The 22645-nt window shown below is 33.4% G+C and overlaps 5 protein-coding genes across 9 annotated transcripts; 2 read left to right on the top strand and 3 right to left on the bottom strand.

Annotated features, from left to right (window-relative positions):
• Positions 1 to 68: 68 nt before the first annotated feature.
• Positions 69 to 3383, bottom strand: LOC104700409 (GTPase-activating protein gyp1-like). 2 transcript variants are annotated; one of them, XM_010415926.3, is made up of 10 exons: positions 2971 to 3383; positions 2714 to 2858; positions 2443 to 2623; positions 2289 to 2359; positions 1906 to 2043; positions 1729 to 1820; positions 1347 to 1618; positions 810 to 895; positions 590 to 691; positions 69 to 486 (listed from the first exon to the last, which is right to left on the bottom strand). In XM_010415926.3, exons 1-10 carry the CDS (start codon positions 3042 to 3044, stop codon positions 325 to 327), a joined length of 1323 nt encoding a protein of 440 aa, XP_010414228.2. In that variant the 5' UTR covers positions 3045 to 3383; the 3' UTR covers positions 69 to 324. The 2 variants fall into 2 exon arrangements, with proteins under 2 accessions (XP_010414228.2, XP_087314113.1); XM_087457987.1 differs by lacking the exons at positions 2443 to 2623; positions 2714 to 2858; positions 2971 to 3383 and having other exon boundaries at positions 1906 to 2021.
• On the bottom strand, positions 3375 to 5936 carry LOC104700410 (acyl-coenzyme A thioesterase 2, chloroplastic). The gene is made up of 5 exons (XM_010415929.2): positions 5277 to 5936; positions 4935 to 5106; positions 4006 to 4478; positions 3771 to 3899; positions 3375 to 3679 (listed from the first exon to the last, which is right to left on the bottom strand). Exons 1-5 carry the CDS (start codon positions 5748 to 5750, stop codon positions 3530 to 3532), a joined length of 1398 nt encoding a protein of 465 aa, XP_010414231.2. The 5' UTR covers positions 5751 to 5936; the 3' UTR covers positions 3375 to 3529.
• Positions 5937 to 9271: 3335 nt separating this feature from the next.
• On the top strand, positions 9272 to 11835 carry LOC104704343 (protein CYTOSOLIC ABA RECEPTOR KINASE 8-like). The gene is made up of 7 exons (XM_087457988.1): positions 9272 to 9880; positions 10126 to 10355; positions 10440 to 10566; positions 10664 to 10937; positions 11037 to 11169; positions 11240 to 11326; positions 11479 to 11835. Exons 1-7 carry the CDS (start codon positions 9796 to 9798, stop codon positions 11584 to 11586), a joined length of 1044 nt encoding a protein of 347 aa, XP_087314114.1. The 5' UTR covers positions 9272 to 9795; the 3' UTR covers positions 11587 to 11835.
• Positions 11836 to 13044: 1209 nt separating this feature from the next.
• LOC104700407 (protein CYTOSOLIC ABA RECEPTOR KINASE 8) lies at positions 13045 to 16331 on the top strand. 4 transcript variants are annotated; one of them, XM_010415920.3, is made up of 8 exons: positions 13045 to 13491; positions 14173 to 14297; positions 14541 to 14794; positions 14879 to 15005; positions 15098 to 15371; positions 15463 to 15595; positions 15688 to 15774; positions 15920 to 16331. In XM_010415920.3, exons 2-8 carry the CDS (start codon positions 14204 to 14206, stop codon positions 16043 to 16045), a joined length of 1095 nt encoding a protein of 364 aa, XP_010414222.2. In that variant the 5' UTR covers positions 13045 to 13491; positions 14173 to 14203; the 3' UTR covers positions 16046 to 16331. The 4 variants fall into 4 exon arrangements, with proteins under 4 accessions (XP_010414222.2, XP_010414223.2, XP_010414226.2 ...); XM_010415921.3 differs by having other exon boundaries at positions 13136 to 13455; XM_010415924.3 differs by lacking the exon at positions 13045 to 13491 and adding an exon at positions 13525 to 13649.
• Positions 16332 to 16859: 528 nt separating this feature from the next.
• LOC104704342 (cytochrome P450 71A12-like) lies at positions 16860 to 19112 on the bottom strand. Its single transcript, XM_087456464.1, has 4 exons — positions 18530 to 19112; positions 17876 to 18367; positions 17508 to 17792; positions 16860 to 17296 (listed from the first exon to the last, which is right to left on the bottom strand). Exons 1-4 carry the CDS (start codon positions 19025 to 19027, stop codon positions 16964 to 16966), a joined length of 1608 nt encoding a protein of 535 aa, XP_087312590.1. The 5' UTR covers positions 19028 to 19112; the 3' UTR covers positions 16860 to 16963.
• Between the last annotated feature and the right edge of the window lie 3533 nt (positions 19113 to 22645).

Raw genomic sequence — 22645 nt, 5'->3', positions numbered from 1 at the left:
CAAAATAAACAAATGCAAATTGCGAACGATATAATCGGGTCGGGCGGGTTGAGTCGGATTGGCATGGATGGATACAAAGCAAATAAATTAGTGAGAAAGCTACAAAAAAACATATTACAACACACACAAACTGATGACAGATTCAACAAGTGCGGCATGAAAACCATACATAAACTAATAACAATTAACAAGACAATAATGTTAGCATTTACCATGAAAAAAAAACACAAAAACACCAAACGCTGATTTCGACAAGAAGAAGAAGAAGAAGATAATATAACCAAGGAAAAAAACAGCATCGTCATGATGGAGGAAAAAGTCATTTCAGCTAGCCAAATGGTTTGGGGAATTATTGAACATACTATGCCACATGTAAGCTCTTGACAATACCATTTCGAGCTCTTGGTCTGACCAGCTATGTGTAGGAAGGTGTTGCAGGAACATTACCATTTCTTGAAAATCTAGCTTCTTCAGCTCATCAGACCACTGCAAAATGTTCACCAACACAACTTGCATTTGATTCTCACGGTGGAAAGAAGAAAACAATTCCAAAAATAACGAAACTTGTATTTGATTCAGTGTTTCTTACCGTCAAGAGAAAGCTAGCATATATATAAACTAGGAAGTCTGGCAACGCATCTCCTTCAGCAAGATAAGTGTCCCATAGGCGGTTGATGAGATTGAAAGTGATCTAGAAGGTTCAAAGGTTTTGTCAGTTACCCATAAATAAAATAAAACTCTGCCAAGAGTTAACCGGGATTTACGAATCTGTGGAATTATATTAGTAGGAGTTCAAAACGGTGTTTAACCTCACGAATCAGAAGACAGTTATACCACCGGAAAGCAAACTGAAGAAACTCCAGCCCATGCTCTTCCATGTGTCTTGAAACAGGTTCTAGTACATAACAAAGCCAGGGAAAATGAGACAGTGTTAACTCTATATCATAAAATAATACTCAGTACTAAATTGGAAGATAGGCGGTTGGTTAATTTTGAATTCATGCACTAGAACATGAAGTACAATCGCATCAAGCGCCATGACAAGCTAATTAGCATCCCTAGATCTTATCACTCTATGACATCAACGGGTCAAAAGATTGCATATAAGCGAAAGCGTGATTACACTAAGCCAAACTCAACACAAACACTGTTAAAGACACAAACTTCAAATTTAAATGCAGAAGATGTAATTTCAGAACTAAATGGTAAACAAGATGGTAAACGAACGGACTCAATGCAGGTAAAAATGATTTTGTAAAGTGAGTTCGTGTATGCCATAAGTTGTTCTGCTCAAACAATCACCAAAGACACTACCAATTACAAGAGCAAGCTAAGCAGGAACCTACCATCAATACGCCTGACCAGTTCCTTTAGCTTAAACACAAGTCTCTGGATTCCAGGTTGAGCAAACGTGTAATGATCTTGCATACCATCAAGTAGCTTTGTTAAGCACCAGTAGCAATCAGCTTCTACATCTGAGACTTTTTCAGCAGATAAATCAGACATTGTCCAACTTTCTACACCACCATCTAGATATTCTGACAAGAAAATAACTAGAAAGGGGGTGACCAGGTCATTTATTCCTTGAACGTATCCACTCGCCGGGTGCCTAATGGCCCTGCAAACTCAGCAATTAAATTTTCAGATTTAGCTTTCAACTTAATTTTCCAACTGGTTGTAATTTGATCCGAAGAACAACTATAATTATGGCCTGCACTCCTAACTCACCACGTGTAAAGAATACGCTCCAGTGATTTCTGCACCTGTTCTTGCTGAAAGAAACTTACATCTGGTACAGTCCTAGGACAGTCAACAGCAATCTGAAAAAGAATACAGTTTCTAAGAGATATTTTTACCAACTGTTGTACGTTGTGTTAGAGAATCAGTGAGGGTAAGAGGAAAAACCTGGCGAAGCATATTGATCTCATCATCAGAACGTTCGGAATCTGGAAGGTCATAAAACTGGCCAACAGATTCAAGATATTCAAGACGTTTTCTTCTCAGAACAGCCTCCCTTCTATCTGAATTAGGTGGTGCATATCCCTGTTGTCAGTTTATATTTAAATTCAAATAGACAAAATAAACCAAAAACAAAAATAGTTGCTACAGAGAATGCTGATGGGAAGAGCTAACAACATAAATTATTTGACTAGTGCAAGTGTGCCCTCTTTCTGAACTTATATAAGCGAACATACTCTAATTGTATATAATCAGACAAACGGATTACAAGTCAAAATGTTCAGAAGTTTAACACTGGCTATGCTTATAAATGAAGTCCTAAAACATACCAAAAGAAGCCGCCAGACATCAGGTCGCATATAGTGTGGGACACCATTCCACGCTAGCTCCCGCAGTTTCTCTGCAGGTAACAAGAGAAGATTTAAAAATCCATATCATAGTAAAACAGAGTCAATCATAGAGCTAAGTGAAAAGTAAGAGTACCTAAAATGACAGTTGTTTCAGAAAGAACTTTGTTGAACTTCATAACTCTAGCAGAGTCACCTGATCTAACACCAATCTTCAAGTTTTGAACTTCTTTCACACTCCTTTCAGCACTAGAGTTTGATCGTAGCTTACCAGCATATGTATTATCATGTTTCTTGCTTGAATTATGATCTTCCACCTACAAATAAGCTCTCTTCAATTTCTCAATTTCATTTTCATACTATAAAATCTCAAAGTCATTTCCCACAAACAAGTAGTATTATATTACCTTGACGGATTCCTCGAATCGTTCGTTTCTCCCGGCGTCATTCTCAGATAAGCTCCGTTGATATGTTGGAGAGATTGGGTAAGGAGGAGGATCTGATCTCCTAGTCAACAATACCTTACCAGGAATACTCCTGCCTTTAAGAAACCTATACCAAAAACAATGAAATCCCAAGAAAGTTACAGATCTAAGACATTGAAAATCGGAAATAAGAAATGCAAGATCCGAGGAGGAGGAGGAGGAGATTGATTTTTGTTTACCCTTGGACGTTCTTGAGAGTTTGATTGAATCTGGAATCGTCGCGCTTTTGTTGCTCGTCTTCTCTCTTCTCCATGGTTTCCGATGATCAACAACAAGACAGCTTCGTGCCCAGAGAAGTGAACAAAGATACTTTCTTCTTCGATTGAGAATTTTTTTGGATTTTATTGCTTTCCATCGATTTCAATGTCTAAAGGCAAAAAGCGATTGCTGCTGATTAAAAACCATTTCTTAGCCAACAAAATTATGATTTTAGTAATCGCAAATGATAGATTTAGGTGTTAATTTAATTTACTGTATATTCAGTAATAAAAAGCAATTTGAAGGTGACTTTTCTTATATGGTTTGGGTTGGTCACACCGTATGATAGTGGAGGTTAGTTAAGAGCAGAACTAGCACACGAGTGTTTGTCGAAAACATTTCTCTTTGATTGAAAAAAATATATATATTAGAAGGTTCATCAAATGATTAGAAGTTTTATTCTGTCGTATTAATTAATCCTTTCTTATTCATAATTTTAGATAGATTGGGGTTTTTCTCTTGGTTCTTTTAATGAGGTGATCAAGGCAATGAGATTGGTCTCTCTGCGTCCATACGCTCGATCACTCTTCTAGCTTCTTCTTCTGTCGCTGGTACCACATTTCTTATTCTCAATCCATCTTTCATGGCCTCAGGTCTTACACTGAAGGTGAAGTAGAACCTGTTGGATACCTACCACACCAAAAATCACATCACCATAAACCCCCTTTCACAACCTGAAAATGATATGTGCATAGTTCGAAATATATTTGTGTACACTTACTTCGCTGGACCTGAGCTCTGGACTTGTAACGTGAGCTACAACCTCGATGTTTATCAATGGTTCAGCTGAATTGTTAGCTTCTGTGTACAATACGCGTGACTTGAAACGAAGGAAGTTTCCAACATCCACCTGCATTGTAAGAAAAACGCCCCCTCAATCGATTTCTTCTATGACTACACTGTTTTTCTTTTCAACATTTCACATTAATTAAATGAAAAATTGAGGATAGACTCACTGGTTTGATAAAATCAACACGATCAACTTCAAGAAAACGTGGTGAAACTCCAGCAAAGGTGTAAGCATTGGAGAAGGCCAGCTCAAAAGCTTTGCGCATCAAAAAGCCTCCAAAAATTCTACCATGAATATTTCGTTGCTGTGGCTGGCATATCAATGAGTATTCATGGGAAGTATCTTTAATTAGGATGCTGTTCCGATCCGCAAGAGCTGGCATGTCCAGGAAAACTCGTCCTTCTGCTAATAACTCATCTAGCCTCTCTAAGTCCTTCAACTTCTCATGCTCTTGTTTAATTTCGGTTCTCTTTTGTTTTCGTAGTTTGTTCCTTTCTTCTGCTTCTTTCCATAGCAATTTTTCATGTTCAGTCTCTGGCGAGACGGGGTTAATTGGAGTTGACTTGCCTGTCTTTGCATCCCGAGCCACAAATGTAAAGTTTGCTTCAAGGGCAATCGACTCTGAGGAGTCACTGGCATCTGCAAAACCATTGTGAGAAGGAAGATTCAGCAAAGCATGAGGCCCGTTCGACATGTCGATGATTGTTAGTGGGTTTTACCAAAGTTTGAGAGGGAAAAAAACCCATAACTTAACAAAAGCTATCACTTTCATTGAATGAAACAGAGATATACTGAGTTGAAAATGTATCATGAAAGTAATAATTTGTTCCAATGATGGCAGAATGTCAGTGAGCTGTCTACCATACAAGATATATGTAGTTCAAATTCAAATACATCTCACAATGCTTCAACTGGTATTCAAAACTATATGTATTTGTCCGCACCTCATTTAACAGTTAAAGCATGACCTTTCTATATAATTTGAAACAGTGAAGCAAGCCTCCCAACCTAACATCAATCAGATTTTCATTCTTTCTTCCTAGCAAAACGAAGTACCAACAACTCGAATGTAGTTTACAGGGGAAAAAATGATACCTTGACTTTGAATTACTTGTAATTGCATCTCCATGGATGATCTTCCAACCCATGTTACAGCACCAACAATACTGAGGTCAACATCCACACGAATTGGCCTTTTCATGATAATCCTATCCACTGAAGCAGTCACCAAAATCATTGATCTTGCACTGCTGTCACCACCGCAATGCTGTTCAGTAAACGCATTCAAAATACTCAGGATTACAAACACATATGTAAAGATCAATGGTACTACTATACTAGAATAAAGTCTCCTCACTGACTTATCATCAAGGTTAAATCTTTTCATAATCCATACACTAAGCCAGAAACATACAAAGCCAAAATCAGAATAAGAACCTTAAAGGAGATAGTTCCAGCAAGAGCATCAAGATCTTCAACCAATTTACCAGTACGAATCTCATTCCAAGGATTCCTATACTGTTCTCTAAGCACAAAATCAGAAGAGAACTTATAGAGAATCGAAGTCCGGCTCCGGGACGGAGACTTAGCCGTCAATTTAGAATGAGACGACTCATCTCCGTTAGGGTTTTCGAACATATGACGTCGAGCTTCCCAAAGCGCATTAGTCACCGGAGAATGATACATCCCAGGCCACAAACTAACTGGTTTCCGCATTGAAGATCCTGCATCGATCGAGTTTTTATCGGAATTTTCGTCTGACGACGGTGGTATTACTGTTGTAGAGCTCCACATCTTCTGAGACCCGCACGACGTAGCCGGAATCCGAAACCCATCGCCACCTCCGGGAACAAATTTCCCGCGGTTTCTCAAACGTGAGAGAAGGAGAAGCTTTCCGGTTGAAGATCTCATGGATCTACGACGACGGTGGATTCAAAGAATTCGGCTTTTTTAACGGATCGAATTACCCATTTGGTTTCTCCTTTTTTTGGCTTTTCAGTGTTTGTGATCTTCTTCTTCTCTCAGCGTGCTTTAGCTTACTACTATTAGTGCTAATCACGCTACAGTGATTTTTTTTTAACTAAGTCTGAATAGTACAATGGTATGGAAAACATTAATAAAATAAAGAGAAAATTAAAAATAAAGGATAAATTATTAAATTATTATTTACTATGATTTACCTGTGTATAGTCTATTCGTTTTCATAAATCATTTAAATAGGTTAGTATACTAATATAATCATGTTTTTTAGTTAGTTAATATAAATATTACAATATTATATATACGTTGTTGTATTTGCAAAATTTATCCCATAGTAAATTTTTTTGTTTTGTAATATCAATATTACACTATTATATATATTTTGATGTTTTTACAATAATTGACAGTACTTGTTAATAAAATTATATGGGTTGACTTTGAAAGAACAATAAATATGTGTACTTTAAAAAATACAATGAACTATGATTGAAATCAAATTTGCTAAAATAACTATATGAATAAATTACATTTGTATTTGTAAATATATTTAGATTTTAAATAAATATAAATTTTTGTATTGTTAATATATCTATATGTCCGTAACATTATTAAACTATAATAGATTATATTTAATTTATAAGGAAGAAAAACCTTTATACAATTTTTACAAACACAAAATATAACAAATATTTGGCGGTTCTCTATTCCAAATGCATGATTCTCTCCATGTTAGTAGATCCTAAATAGTAACCAACCATGTATGCCAACTTCAACGGGTTGTCTTGTCTCCAAGTAAATAATCCACCTACCATACACAAATCAGTTGATGGATTTTAATTTTACCAAAAAAAAGAAAATCAGTTGATAGATCGATTTTTTTGGCTTAGAAATAGATTTATTAGAACCAGAATATTACCATACCTAGTATATCTTCAATATTGTTTTTTATTTCGACTAACATAATTAATAAAAACGATTACGACATTTTTGGCAATAATATACTTTTGGAATGAAAATATAATCCAAGTTTTAATCATTTATGTTTTCGATTAATGGGATCCGATTCACTACTTTCGGGTTGTAACATATAAAATTAAACCGACCCGTTTTTGATAATTAACCTTAATGATTTTAGATTAATAGTGTTTAAGACCATGGTTTTTTGGAAAATCGTTTAAAAAAAATTATTGCACAAAACTATACTTCAAAAATGTTAAGATAGATTTTTAAAATATATATCCGTTTATAAAAATTCAAATCACATCATATGCTGAAAAAATCTAATATTTATTAACATTATGTATTAAATAGTAATTCAAATAATTAAATATAATATTAAATTAAAGTGAAAGGAGAAATATATTTTAATCTAACATATTGCTTTAAATTAGGTGGATAGATTTTAAGAAATTTAAAATTAAATATTATCAAAGAAGGAAATGATTGTGTTTGATTGTAAGCATTGTAGAGAATTTAGTTGGGACTTGTTTGGATACCAAAGATAATAAAAGATGGCACAAAAATGTACTCCAAAAATGTAAAGATAGATGTATGTATTCTATATTTATGTTTGGTCATACATGCTTTAATATCAATCAAAATCAGTTATATCTTTATATTTTAAAAAATCTTGTGGGACTCTTAAAATTTTATAAAAGAATTCATTTATTTTGAAAAACATTTTGGACAATATATAGGGCCAAAAAAAAATTACACTTTAGTAAACCCTCTATAAATAATAATGTTGGGACCATGATATTTTTTTTAATATATAGTGATATTAATTTTTTTTTGGTTCAAAAGATATTAATATTAATTTATAAAAGTATTTTTTAATTTTTAAAATTCTTGAAATATATGAATTGAAAAAAATTCTAAACAATAAGATTAGTATTTGTATGTTCTAAACTTTTTAGTTTTGGAATTAGATTTTTAATATTTAGAAAAAAGTTATTGACCAAAAATTACGAATACAATAGATAAATTCACTTATATACATGATTTAGTGACTTCAATTGTCGTATTTTAAAAATCTATAAGACTTTCAAAATGAAATTTACATATTTTTGTAGAATTTGAATTTTTAAAGAAAATTTTGATTATTTTTGTGACATGTTATAGAGTATACTACAAGATTATAGTTTGAAAATAACAAAACAATTTTTTTGATTCTCCTGCTTACAAAACTTGAGCTTTCATATAATTGTTTTATCCTCTCAAATAAGTCCAAATCAAATATTTTTCCTTCAATCTATTTGTTTTATAGTCTTCTTTTATAACTGTTATATAATTTTAAATTACATAGAATTTGTTTTTTTTTTTGTAGAATATATAGAAAATTTTAAAAAAATGCTTTCTAACAATTTAGAACATGAGTAAATGTTATATAATATATTCTAATTTTAATAGATAAAAAGCAAATAATAAAATATGTATTCTAAATTTCGTAGAAATTAGTATTCTAATATCCGTAACATAAATAATTTTTATATTTCGTCCAAGATGTAAAGTGTGTAGAATACTTTATCTAAATTTTGTAAATTATGTACAATGTATAGAATACACATTCTAAATTTAGAATATGTATTCTAAACTTTATAGATAATATTTTATCCATTCAACACGACAACAAAAGCAACATATTTTTGACATTACAAGGATTCTAATGTCTTCTTCATCAATTTTGTACAAGAATATCTGTTTTTTTTTTGAAAAAATTGGCTAAATCAATGGTTATAGTTGACATATAGTTATAGAATGCATAAATGGACAATAAGTCAATTATATATCATTTATTTCCAATTTCCCCTAAAATAAATGGACACTATTCAATATTTCAGAAAAGAAAAAAAAATTGAAGAATTTAAAATCATTTATCAAGAGAGAAATTTCAATTTAGAATGTTGAATTATTGATACAAATTTCAAGCAATGAATAAATATGACTTTTGGTATCAATAAATTATGATAAACTTTTGAATAATAATGAGTTATAGTAGTTTGCACATGGTGGAATCAAATTTGTGTCTTTTTTACGAATTTAGCTTTTTTATTGATTGTTATTTATTTTTTTTCAAATCAGATTTTTCTTAAATAATATATTTTAAAGTAGATAAATTTTTAATTTTGTTTCTTCTAAATTGGTATAAAAATGGTTATAGCTAGTTCAATATATGAATGACCTTAATCAATAAAGATATTATACTTAAGGTAAATTTAAAATGGATAAGTATACTTTAAATATGATAATATTGTAATCTATAAATATGATGAAATAAATCCTTGCACATGGTGGAATTAAATCTGTGTCTTTTTAACAAATTTAGCTTTTTATTGACTGTTATTTAATTTTTTCAGATCTGATTTTTCTTTAAAATTATTTTTAAGTAGATAAAAATTTATTTTATTTTCTTATAAATTGGTATAAAAATGGTTATAGCTAGTTCAATAGATGAATGGCATTAATCAATAAAGAAATTATACTTAAGGTAAATTTAAAATGGATAAGTATACTTTAAATATGATAATATTGTAATCTATTAATATGATGAAATAAATCCTTGCACATGGTGGAATCAAATCTGTGTCTTTTTAACAAATTTAGCTTTTTATTGATTGTTATTTAATTTTTTCAGATCTGATTTTTCTTTTAAATTATTTTAAAGTAGATAAAATTTTATTTTTTTCTTCTAAATTGGTATAAAAATGGTTATAGCTAGTTCAATATATGAATGACATAAATCAACAACATAAAATGATATTTTTGAAAAGTGACACAGGGAAAGGAGTATTTTTGAAAATCCCCTACTTTAAAATATGATAATATTGTAATCTATTATTAATATGATGAAATAAATCCTTGTAAAAGCTGAAAGATTATGCCTTTCACAAAAAAAAAAAAAAAAAACTGAAAGATTAATTTGAAGCGTTGAGATTTGCGATAAGAAATCTATAGTTTTCACGATAATAGAACAAGGATGCGGAAGTGGATTTGTTGTGCACCTAAACAAAAAGTCTCGGATTCGTCAAATGATGGGTTACATCTGAAAAGTCCAAATCATGGTATGTTGTAGACAAAGAGATCACCTAACTTACTGGATAGTTCCTGTCTATGTATGGTTAATTTGATGATCTATCTTGGGTTGTATTGTTCGTGTACTTAAGCTTTCAGGCTTTGTATTATTTGTATCATAATAAGCGCACTTAAGGAATAGGAGTAGAGACTGTTTTGAAAGAGGGAACTTGAATGTTTTTTGGAAGTTTCTAATAAGAAAACGTTTTGTTTGTTTGTACATGACCGTAATTAGCTGCTGCGAAGCCTGAGGAGGCACAAAGGGAGCCTCTTCCCATTCAAGTTCCTCGCTTGTCAATAGATGAGGTTAAAGAAAAAACTGATAATTTTGGATCAAAGTCATTGATTGGTGAGGGATCATATGGAAGGGTATATTATGCAACTCTAAATGATGGCAATTCAGTTGCTTTAAAGAAACTCGATGTTGATCCGGAAGCTGAAACAAACGCCAAGTTCTTGAGTCAGGTTATAAATTTTGCTTCAATCCCTCTTCCCTCCTTTGTCATTCAAGAATCATAACATGCATGTCTTTACATCCTTTTTTCTTAGGTTTCCATGGTTTCAAGACTGAAGCATAAGAATTTCATTCAACTGGTTGGTTATTGTGTTGGTGAAAACCTTCGTGTCCTTGCTTATGAGTTTGCACCTTTGGGATCACTGCACGACATTTTGCATGGTATAGCTATAATGACTTCCCTTATGAAACTATTTTTTTTTTTTTTGTTAGAATTTATCATATCTCTCCATGGTTGTGTAATGTGCTATTATTACAGGCAGGAAGGGAGTCCGAGGTGCACAGCCAGGTCCAACACTAGACTGGATAACGAGGGTGAAGATAGCTGTTGAGGCAGCTAGGGGTTTAGAATACCTTCATGAGAAGGTTCAGCCTCCTGTAATGCATAGAGACATAAGATCTAGCAATGTTCTTCTATTTGAAGACTATCAAGCAAAAATTGCTGATTTTAATCTCTCAAATCAAGATCCTGATAATGCTGCTCGTCTTCAATCTACAAGAATCTTGGGAACCTTTGGTTATCACGCTCCAGAGTAAATCTTCTATAGTTCCATAAACATCTTTTTTTTTTTTGGTATCAAGATGATAGTATGAAGGAGCTAGGCAGCTAAAATGTGTCATCCCATTTGTAGATATGCTATGACTGGACAATTGACACAGAAGAGTGATGTGTATAGCTTTGGGGTTGTCCTTCTAGAGCTTTTGACAGGGAGGAAGCCTTTAGATCGTACAATGCCACGAGGCCAACAAAGTCTTGTAACTTGGGTATGTGTTTTTTTATATGTGCCTTGTCCAAATATGTATCTTGCTTTGTTTTTAACGTTTATTTATTTAGGCAACACCGAGACTCAGTCAAGATAACGTGATGCAGTGTGTTGATCCAAAGCTAAAAGGAGAATATCCTCCTAAATCAGTTGCTAAGGTAAACTATATATATATGTTACATCTCACAGGTACCTTTAATTATTTGAACATTGAGATAATATAACTTAATTATAAAACTTCATGTTTTTGGCCTTTGTTAATCGGAAAAGATGATCTGAAATTTATGAATCTGTAATGTGATCAACGCAGCTAGCAACAGTGGCAGCATTGTGTGTGCAATACGAATCTGAGTGTAGACCAACGATGAGTACAATTGTAAAAGCTTTGCAGAACCTTCTTAAACCTCGAGTACCATAACAGTGTTGGATTCTTTGTTCTTTCAAAGTGAGATATAGCCCTGGGCATTTGGGTATCTGATCGAGTTTAGGTTCGGATGTTTGAGTTTTCGGATTTTCGGATGTAAAGATATATAACCCGATTGGGTATTTTATAATATCGGGTCGGATTCGGATCATATGTCTTTGGGTTTGGGTAATTTCGGGTATACCCGAATTCATAAAAAAAAAAAAATCTTCTGTCCTGGAAAAAAAAGTACCTTCTACCTTCCTTTTCTTGTCTCTTTCTTCATCTCTCTTCTTCTTGACCACTACTTCAAGAATCAAATCCTTCAAATTTTCAAACAAATCTAACAATATCTATAATAAATTGTATGATATGATTAATATTTATCTTCCAACCTCACTCACTCCTCAAACCCCACAAAGTATCATTCTTTTTTCTGTAGATTTGCTTGTCATGTTTCTAGTAAAATTGATCTGGATACTTCAAAAATTAAAACGATTATGGATTCTTTTGAAAAAATAAGTCAATTTTAGAATATATACAAATACTTATTTTTTTATACTATGATAAATAATCAGGGTGGCAAAATGGTATATGATGCACCAATTAATGTCTAATGTACTAGGTTCAAACCTACTTAGATGCATTTTTGTATTTATTTCGGGTTAATTCGTATCTACGTCGAATATCGGGTAATACCAGTTCGGATTTAGTTTTTAATACCATCCGAATCAAAACCGAACTGCCTATTTCGGGTTGGGTTCGGGTTTCAGATTCGGTTAAAATGCCTAGGCCTAGTGAGATATACTCTAATTTGGGAGAAAGAAAAAAAAGAGTGGTGTATAAGATCAAATCTATGATGATCTATCTATTAGGAATATAATATACTATATATTACATAATATGTCATTAGTTGATAGTTAAACTAACTAAATTAAGAAATAACATCATTGTCTTCAAAATTAGTTAAGATTTTTTTTCTTTTACTGTCCATTTTATCAAGGGTCAATTTGCCTGATAGCCAAAATCTTAAATAAAATTAAGAATATAGCACATAATTTTAAAAATTTAGGAAAACAAGATCAGGGATATTAAAAATTACTAGTGGTGGTGGTGGTGGCTGGAAGTGGCCGGCGACCGGAGGTAAAGGTGTTGGCCGGGTGAACAGCAGTCGACGGTCAGAGATGGAGGTGGTGGACGGCGGCCGGTGGCTGGATGGAGGTCGGAGGTAGTGGTTGTGGGTGGTGGCTGGACAGAGGTCGGAGGTGGTGGTGGCCGACGGCCGGTAGCTGGAGTTGGCTAGAGTTGGCCGGCAACCGGTGGTTGACGGCTGAACGGCGGCTGGTGGCTGGCCGAAGTCCGGTGGTGGTGGTGGCTGGAGATGGTGGTAATTAAAGGTAGAAGGTGGTGGTTTATGATTAGTTTTGAGAATATTAGGGAAAATATAGATAATATAATCTTTTAATAGTTAGTATAGTCTGTCACTGAATTATTAATTTTTTTTTGGTTATACGCTGCGATTCCTCTTTTATAAATATTATACCCATAAAATATATATTAGTATAATTTTTTTAAATTTAAAAAAATGATTTTGAGCTATGCTTCATCAAAAATTAGGTTACATATATAAGATTTAAAAGTTTTAATATGTGAGTGATTGAAGTTCTCAATTATAAGGTTTCACTTTTGGTAGTTTTATAATCTCTTCCCCGCGTTTTGCCCATCTGTCGTCTCTCTCTCTCTCTCTCCGTCTTCATCATCAAGCAAAGCCCTCTTCTTTCTCCCACTCACTCTCTCTCTCTAATCCCACAGACGATACTCTCATCATAAGCAACGAACCCTAGAGAGAAAGATCCAGACAAGTCAAAAAAAGAAGAAGCTGAAGTACGTTTTTGGAAAGCCTAGATTTTTTTTTTACTGGTATCAATTCTCTTACCCTTTTTTATTTTATTTAGGGATTCTTCTTTGATTCGTTCCCACTTTTGACCCATCTCTTTGCTTTCTTTACTTCTTGATTTCGATTTCGATTCCTGTATCCTTGTTTTTGACGATCTTCCTTTTCCAACGCGATTCTCAGTGTATGATTTTTTTTTACAAAACCCAAACCAAAAAAAAAAAGAGTGAATTTGAGTACTTTTTCTCAAATCTGATTTGAAATTTTGAATCTTTTTTTTTTTTTTTTTTTTTTAGTAGTTGACTATTGCGCCGACCTTATCTGTCGGCAAAAGTTTGTATTTTGTAATCCTGCAGTAATGTTTTAATGTGGATTTGTTGATTGAGAATTGTATTTCGAGAGTTTACCAACTCATTGTTTCCAACAACCTTGTTGTGGTTTTGTTATGATGGTAATTTGAATCATTGATACTAGGGGACATCTGTATTTATTTACTTGTTTGTAAATTTAGAGGTAGTGAATGAGCTGTGAAAGCAATAGCTTGAGATTAGACTATTTCATAGGGTAGCTGCATTTCTTTAAACTTTGTTTTACTTTTTTACTCTGGGATTGGTCTAGATTTGGTGTTTTGGAATCAATAGTGTCACGAGCTTATAGAAGATTGATTGTTTCGCATATCCATATTCAGTTGCTGTGATTGGTTTCAGGAACTATTAGCTGTGAGGATCTAGAACGAGGATGAGGAGGTGGATCTGTTGTGGTGATAAAAATGGAGAATCAGATTTAGCTAATGAGGAGGTACATCTGAAAACTCCATGGCAGCAATCTGACGGTATGTTGCAGACATGAATTCACTCAAACTAAACTGAAATTTCTTGTCTTTTTATGGTTCTGACTGCTGAGAGTGGATCTGGTAGTCTATTACCTTACTTACTAAACAGAGGTTTCAACTTTGAGGTTTTTCTTTATGAATAGGAGTTGACTGTTTATTAGGAGTGAACTTGAAATATTTGATGTAATTCTTTTATCTCTTTAAGGATGAGTTTTTTTCCCTGTCATCATATAATGTATGTAGCAAATCAGAAGAATCAAAAACCGCAAGCTGTTGCAAACCCTGAGACTCAGAAGGAAGCTCTTCCCATTGAAGTTCCTCCTTTGTCTGTGGATGACGTTAAAGAAAAGACAGACAATTTTGGATCAAAGTCATTGATTGGTGAGGGATCTTATGGAAGGGTATACTATGCAACTCTGAATGATGGGAAAGCAGTTGCTTTGAAGAAACTAGATGTTGCCGCTGAAGCTGAAACAAACGCTGAGTTCTTGAGTCAGGTCAGAAATTTTGCTCCAATTTTGCTTCCCTTCCATCCTCTTCAAGAAACTTGTTTTTACGTTTTCTTGCTTCCTTCTCTTTAGGTTTCCATGGTTTCAAGACTGAAGCATGAAAATCTCATTCAACTGGTCGGTTATTGTGTTGATGAAAACCTCCGTGTTCTTGCTTATGAGTTTGCAACAATGGGATCACTGCATGACATTCTACATGGTATGTTGAACGTCCTCACCCGTTCTTCTTGCTTGGTAAAATATAGAAATAGAATTGATTTGTCGATAGATGTAATGTGTTATTTATTACAGGTAGGAAGGGAGTTCAAGGTGCACAGCCAGGTCCAACTCTTGACTGGTTAACGAGAGTGAAGATAGCTGTTGAGGCAGCTAGGGGTTTAGAATACCTTCATGAGAAGGTTCAGCCTCCTGTAATACATAGAGACATAAGATCTAGCAATGTTCTTCTATTTGAAGACTATCAAGCAAAGGTTGCTGATTTTAACCTCTCCAATCAAGCTCCTGATAATGCTGCTCGTCTTCACTCTACGAGAGTCTTGGGCACCTTTGGTTATCATGCTCCAGAGTAATCTTCTTTAACACCTTAAAGATTTTTTTTGCATCCACATGAAAGCTTGAACGAGCTAGGCAGCTAAAATGTGTCTTCCCGTTTGTAGATATGCTATGACTGGACAGCTGACACAAAAGAGTGATGTGTATAGCTTTGGGGTTGTCCTTCTAGAGCTTTTGACAGGGAGGAAACCTGTAGATCATACAATGCCACGTGGCCAACAAAGTCTTGTAACCTGGGTATGCTTATTATATGTGCTCTGTCCAAATCTATAACCTTCTCTGTTTCTATTCTTCTGTCTTAGAGTTGAAGTTTGCTGTCTATTATTCAGGCTACACCGAGACTCAGTGAAGATAAAGTGAAGCAGTGTGTTGACCCAAAGCTAAAAGGAGAATATCCTCCTAAGTCAGTAGCTAAGGTACACTAACTTCATCCCACAAGTATCTAAGTATTTGAAGATTGGAGTAATAATTCATGTTGCATAGAAACATTACATGTCTTTTGTTTTTTTTAAAATCGCAAACATTATCTGAACCTTTTGAATCTGTAATGTGGCAACGCAGCTAGCAGCGGTAGCAGCATTGTGTGTGCAATACGAATCTGAGTTTAGACCGAATATGAGTATAGTTGTAAAAGCTTTGCAGCCACTTCTCAAACCTCCAGCGCCAGTCCCAGTACCTGAATCCTGAGTTTATGGGCCTTTTAAATACCCCCGGTGTCTTCTTCGTGTAACAGAGTTAGATTCTTTGTTCATACAAAGTGAGAATTTTACTCTGCTTTGGGAAAGAACAGAAAAGTATAATAAGATCATAACTATGTTTTTTTTTTTTTGAGGGGATGGAGTTATTAGTCGGCATTTTGGTTTGAAACAAGAGTACATTCATATTTTGCATTTTGTTTATGTGCTGTATTGGAAACAGGCTTTGCTTGATTGGCGTGGAGAACAAAAGATGTATTGCAATTTGTGTTCTTTCTTTTTCCTTTCTAGATAAGTACAGCCATTTTGAGTTTTGGTCCCTTTACAGTCAACAGAGGGCCTAACAAGTTGTGTATAATATTCAAGTTGTGCATAATAAGTTTTTCTTTTTTGTCCTGGGTCAAGTTTATATGGATCAATGATCTAGCGGTGAGAAACATGATCTAAGACAAAAACAAAAGATATCTTGATAGGTTCTCTGTTGACTGTGTAAAGGGACAAAAAAAATCTTGCTAGGTTCTCTGTTGACGGAGTAAAGGGACAAAAAAAGTACCTTTCAAAAGGTATTGTCAGGTCAACTAAAAGAAAATATACTCTTAGGAGTTTGGAAATTACTTTTAGGACCTTGGAATCGACTTAACATTTTTGATTGTGTCCTCTCAAAATTACTCCCAACGCTTAAGACTACATCATATATTTGCCTACGTATCTATTAGGAATTCGATATATTTTTTGTTCAACTAAAAGAACTTTGCTTCTATAAATATATACACAGGAAAAAATCTCTTTGGTTGACTTGAGACACGTAAAAAAACACATGTTTATTAATTGTAGAATATATATATTTTTGGTTTCCAAAAGGAAAGAGTTATTTAATTCTTACAAACTCTCTTCTAAAAGAGAAAGCATATTACATAACAGAAGATGGAAACGCAATGAGAGGGAACTTGCGGCAAATATCAAGACCATGTGATTCAGCTAGATCAGGTTGATGATCACCATTTGGACCAGCCTCTACCTTCCAGTCAAATCGGCCTACAAGGTTGGCCACTGTCACCTCTACCAAACCCAAAGCAAGTCCTATGCCTGGACATATCCTTCTCCCTGATCCGAATGGAATGAAGTTCAAATCTTTTCCATGATAATCCAAATCTGAGTTTAAGTGTCTCTCTGGTTTAAACTCTTCTGCATCTGGTCCCCATACCGCAGTGTCTCTTTGGATTGCCCAAGCATTGATGATCACCTAGACGCCAAACATGATTTTTTTTTCAGTTAATAACCATGACTTGAGAGTTGAGAAGTATTCACGTATATATTTAAAAAGTTATGTGTGCACAAGTTGACTACTAGGTTAAGAACATATTTTCTTTTGCAAATGATAACCATGATAAAAAACTATATAAAGATTTATTATTCAAATACGAAGTTGATTTTGTAGAAATTAGCTAGTGTACCTCTGTCCCTGCGGCAATGTCATATCCCTTTACTTTGACATCTTCACTTAATAGTCTTGGAAGTATGAGAGGAAGAGGAGGATGCACCCTGAGCACCTCTTTAACCACGGCGTTTAGGTATTTCATATGCGCAACTTCTTTTTCTTTCACGTATGTAGTATTTGGCGTCATGGTTGACCGAATCTCGTCTTGGAGTTTCTTCATACACTCTGGATTTCTGATCAGCTCCGTCATTATCCATTCTAGTAGAGTTGAACTTGTTGACGTCCCTCCGATAAACATATCCTGATATAATGTAATGAAAAGTTACTTGTCAATACCCAAAATATATAAAAATGTGACGCTATAGTTGTTAATAAATGACCTACCAAGATCATAAATTTGATGTCGTCTCTTTGAGCTTTTAATCCAATACTCTTCTCGCTTTCGATTGATAAGAGTATATCGACGAAATCCTCTTTATGATTACCTGCCTCTACATGTTCTTGTATCACTTTGTCCATAAGATCGCTAAAACCTTGACTCACTTCCTTGATTCTATTATTGAAACCGTTGATCCTATCTATCCATGCCAATTCCGGGATATAGTCCCCGATCGGGAACTCGCCTAAAAGCTCCATGATCTGCCTCACTCGCTTTTTGAGAGCCCTTGCAGTTTCGTCCGCGCTATGTTTCCTTCCCAAGGCAACTCTACTTGTAACATCGCTTGTTATAGCAATAAATATTTCACTCAGATTTTCTGATGAAGAAGAAACACTTGCTTTCTCCAGCTTCTTCAACATCTCCTTCAACTCCTCTTCTCGTACCGTCTCAAAGGACGCAACCATTTTGTTGGTGAGCAGATTCAGAATGCATACACTCTTCATCCAAAACAAGATTTAAAACCATCATTAATTGATTACAAAAATGTACATTTAAAAAATATAAATAATACTAAAATATAATATGTTAGTGCATGAGTGGGTGCAACTTGTAGATTAAAAAAATATATAAAGAGGAATTTAAAAGTAGTAGTGAGGTACCTTCATCTGTCTCCAATACTCTCCATAGGGACCAAACACCACATCACGACCACCGTTAAAAAGCCCATGAACGGCTTTTGACTTAGGTCGGTTGGCAAACTTAAGATCGTGTGTTTTCAATATCTCATGGGCTGCTTCGCTGGAGGAGACTACGAGTATGGGGGCACGACCAAAATGAAGGAGCATGAGTGGTCCATACCGGAGGCTGAGGGATTTGAGGGCACGGTGAGGGTGGAGGCTGAGCTGGTGGAGGTTACCAATCAATGGTAGTCGCCATGGAGATGGTGGTCGGTTCACTTTGGTTGCGGTTCCTTTGAGGAATTTTCTAAGCAAGAAAAGGGTTAAGAGGGTCGTTACGCACAAAGAGATCATCAATATCATTTCCATTTCTTGAATATTGCTCATGTAGGAAAGTGTTGGATTGGTGATTTGTAACTCATCCGCTCCTTGTAATTTATAGGAGGAACTCATCGTCTTTTGTTGACAAGTATGACCCATTATTTTAGTTTACATACAATAATGCATATAGTACTAGTTTGATTTGATGCTTGCTTCCTTGAAACTTAATAATATTATATTTAGTTTGTAACCGGTGGAAGTCTATACCTCTTGTCTTTTTTGACTAACTAGAGTTTGCAATTCGGTCCTATTATTTGAAAGTACACAATTAAAACTTTTTGCTTATTATCTTTAAACAGTTCCATTATGATTATGAGCATCATTTTTACTTGTATCTTTTTTTTTTTTTTTTTTTTTGCATTTCTGTTTGTATAGAAAAATAATAGACTAAAATTAGTTTTTGGATTAGACGCAATTTTCCTTCATACAACTAGCTAGTATTCGAATATTAAAAATCTAATTATTGGTGATAGCTATATAATATAAATTAGAGCAATTGAGGATAACTTTTGTGTATAAGAACCTTCTTATTATCAGAATCATTTTAGCTACAAATGATAATGTAATAAAATTGAATTTGATTATATTTTTTTTACATAGAAAATAATAAAATATTGAAGCTAGTTTTATATATTTTGATCATGTGATAAAAATAAATCATAAATTTTAGATTAATGAATTTTATATATTTATAATTTTTTGTTACCAACTTATCATTAAAATCAATTTAGAAGTTAAGTATGGCGTTTGTTCAAAAAAAAAAGAAGAAGTTAAGTATGGCCTATTTCCGTAGTTAACATCGATGCAGTTAATAATAATATATATCTTATGTTGTACGTAGTTGTATTTTAATATTTTGATGAAATTGTAAAGATATTCCAAAGTTAAGTATTGAAAAACTAAATGCTTTCAAATTTAGAACTTAGTTTTTAAATAAGTCAAACATATATGATGGTCAGAATAGGATTTGACTCGGGATGTAAAAAACTGGATGGTGACACATATCCTATTTTCTTGTAAGCTTTTAATCTCTTTCGTTGAAAGACTCAAAAGGAGTATATGAGAGGATGTCACAATGGTCTTTGTACATACAATGTCTTTCTTTTTTTTGGTTTGAGAACATTGTCACAATAATCTTTTGTATAAAAGAATCCAGCAAAAGTATCATATTTATATTCTTACATAAAACCTGATTTCGACGATTTTCACCTTCTTTTCTATTAAATTTATTTAATTCGGTTTTGAGTCTAATAAAGTAAGAAAATCAGAAATGGCAAATGGTCAAATACAGTTTTTCTTTTTAATTTGGTTTTCAGTCAAAATGAGTTTGCTTGAAAGAGATACTTAGAAAATAAGCTACTCTCGCTACAGCTACATGGCTCGACGATATGGCTTGTGTATGTGGTTTGGCTCTCGATCGTATGTGCCTCTTGCTCTGTTTTTCTCCAATTGCTTTGTTTCTGTTTTTTTTTTCAGCTTTTTTTTAATAAGTGAAAGGATGCATATAATGTAAACTGGGTTTTTTTTGGGTTGAATAAATTTTTCATTCATTTAAAAATAAAAGATACTTAAAAATAGTTAAGGTGTTTGAGTCCATAAGTTGGTGATGAACTTAGACGGTTTTCAATAGGCTTGCGACTTTGGTTTGTTCGGATAATTCGGTTCGGTTTGTTCGGTTTTTCGGTTTAATCGGAAATTGAAAACTCTACCGAAACTAACCGAATAAAATTATGGTTCGGGTCGGTTCGGGTTCGGTTAATTTCGGTTTTAATCGAAATTATCCAAAGTTTTTTGAGTTTCGGCGACCGATAGTGAAAATCGCTGTAATCCATGAGTCACTCTGCTCAAGCAGAAGAAAGGAAACTAGAATATTCAAGTAGAAGAATAATTATAATTTGAAGAGTGTAGATATGAGAAAAAAGAAGAAAAAGAACAGCGAAGAAGGGGAGGAATGAAGACGAACTGCAACGAACAGAGAAGCAAAAAGAATGGGATATTTCTTTTAATTTTTTAGGGTTTGAATTTTATATGGGTTTGAAATAAACTGGGCCTTTGTTAGGTATAGCCCAAATTTAATACAGTTTTTTCACCTAATTAAAACAGTAGAAATTAACTGGTTCACTTTACTTGGGTTTTTTCTTCTTTTTCTGGCTTTTATATCATATACATATATAATATATATGTATTTTCTTCTTTGTCGAGATATTAAACCTAGGTTAAAAGATGCAGAGACACCGGCGGCTCGACCACAATCGTGGAAAACAGATGTTGAGAATTACGATGGTGAAGACGAAGACGTCGGCTGAGGAAGATGGTGAAGTGATTCATATCTTTCGGTTAACCGTTCGGATATGATGAACCGAACCGAATCGAAGCGATAACCGAACTTGATTTATAAAGCTGCCGATCGGTTCAGCTCTCTTCACTAAAGCCAACCCGAAAACCGAGAATTTCGGTTCGGTTCGATTCGGTATTCTCGGTTTGGGTAATTATCGCAGGCCTAGTTTTCAAAGTAATATTGATGAACTTAGACGGTTTTCAAAGTAATATTGATGAACTTAGACGGTTTTTAAAGTAATATTGTTGAACTTAAGACTGGTTTTCAGATTTCTTTTTTTATTATTAGTAATTGTATATTCTGAAATTTTATAAAGGTGTTATTGACTTATTGTATTATCACTTGATAAAAAATTAGCTGTTCAGTTTTTTTTTTGACAACATAAGTTAATATTAGTAATAAGTTAATTTTAGATCTTGAAATGGTTCACCTACGGTACTATTTTTTTTTTGTTAACAGCAATTACTAGATCAGCTTGAAAAGAGTTAATTAGGAAAAAAATTGTCTACAAAAATAACACTAGGTGTATTAGAGAATCCGTCTTGACATTTGCACTCCAAATAACTAGTGAAAAAGAAAAAGAAAAAGAATCAAACTCTTTCTTATATAAAATAAAATAAGCAAATATTTGAAAACTGATATTAATTTGTTAGATATTAATTTTTGGGGATTTTCAAAAATACCTTTTTTTCTATATCACTTTTTAAAAATACTCTTTCATGTTGGTTATTTTTAAAAATACCCATTTTCTATGAATAAAATCACTAAATTCTAAATCCTAAACTCCAAATACTAAACTCTAACCCCTTAAAACTATATCCTAAATGCAAAATGAGAACCCAAACCTAAAAAAAAAATTCTAAAAATCAATTTAACATACTGAAATTATGTAAAAGAGGGTAAAAATAAAAATGTTCAAAAAATGGTATTTTTGAAAAGGGGTATCCCAAGAAAGGTATTTTTAACAAATTCTCTTAATTTGGGGGATTTTCAAAAATACCCTTTTTCCTATATCACTTTTTAAAAATACTCTTTCATTTGGTCATTTTCAAAAATACCTCTTTTCTATGAATAAAATCACTAAATTCTAAATCCTAAATTCCAAATATTAAACCCTAACCCCTTAAAACTATATCCTAAATGCAAAATGAGAACCCAAACCTAAAAAAAAATTCTAAAAATCAATTTCACATACTGAAATTATGTAAAAGATGGTAAAAATAAAAATGTTCAAAAATAGGGTATTTTTGAAAAGGGGTATCCCAAAAAGGATATTTTTTACAAATTTTCTTAATTTAGGGGATTTTCAAAAATACTCTTTTTTCTATATCACTTTTTAAAAAAATCCTTTCATGTTGGTCATTTTCAAAAATACTTTT

Source organism: Camelina sativa, chromosome 7 (genome assembly GCF_030686135.1).
Source record: "Camelina sativa cultivar CO46 ecotype springtype chromosome 7, ASM3068613v1".
NCBI classification, from domain to species: domain Eukaryota; kingdom Viridiplantae; phylum Streptophyta; class Magnoliopsida; order Brassicales; family Brassicaceae; genus Camelina; species Camelina sativa.
This window is presented reverse-complemented; position numbering and strand designations above follow the sequence as displayed.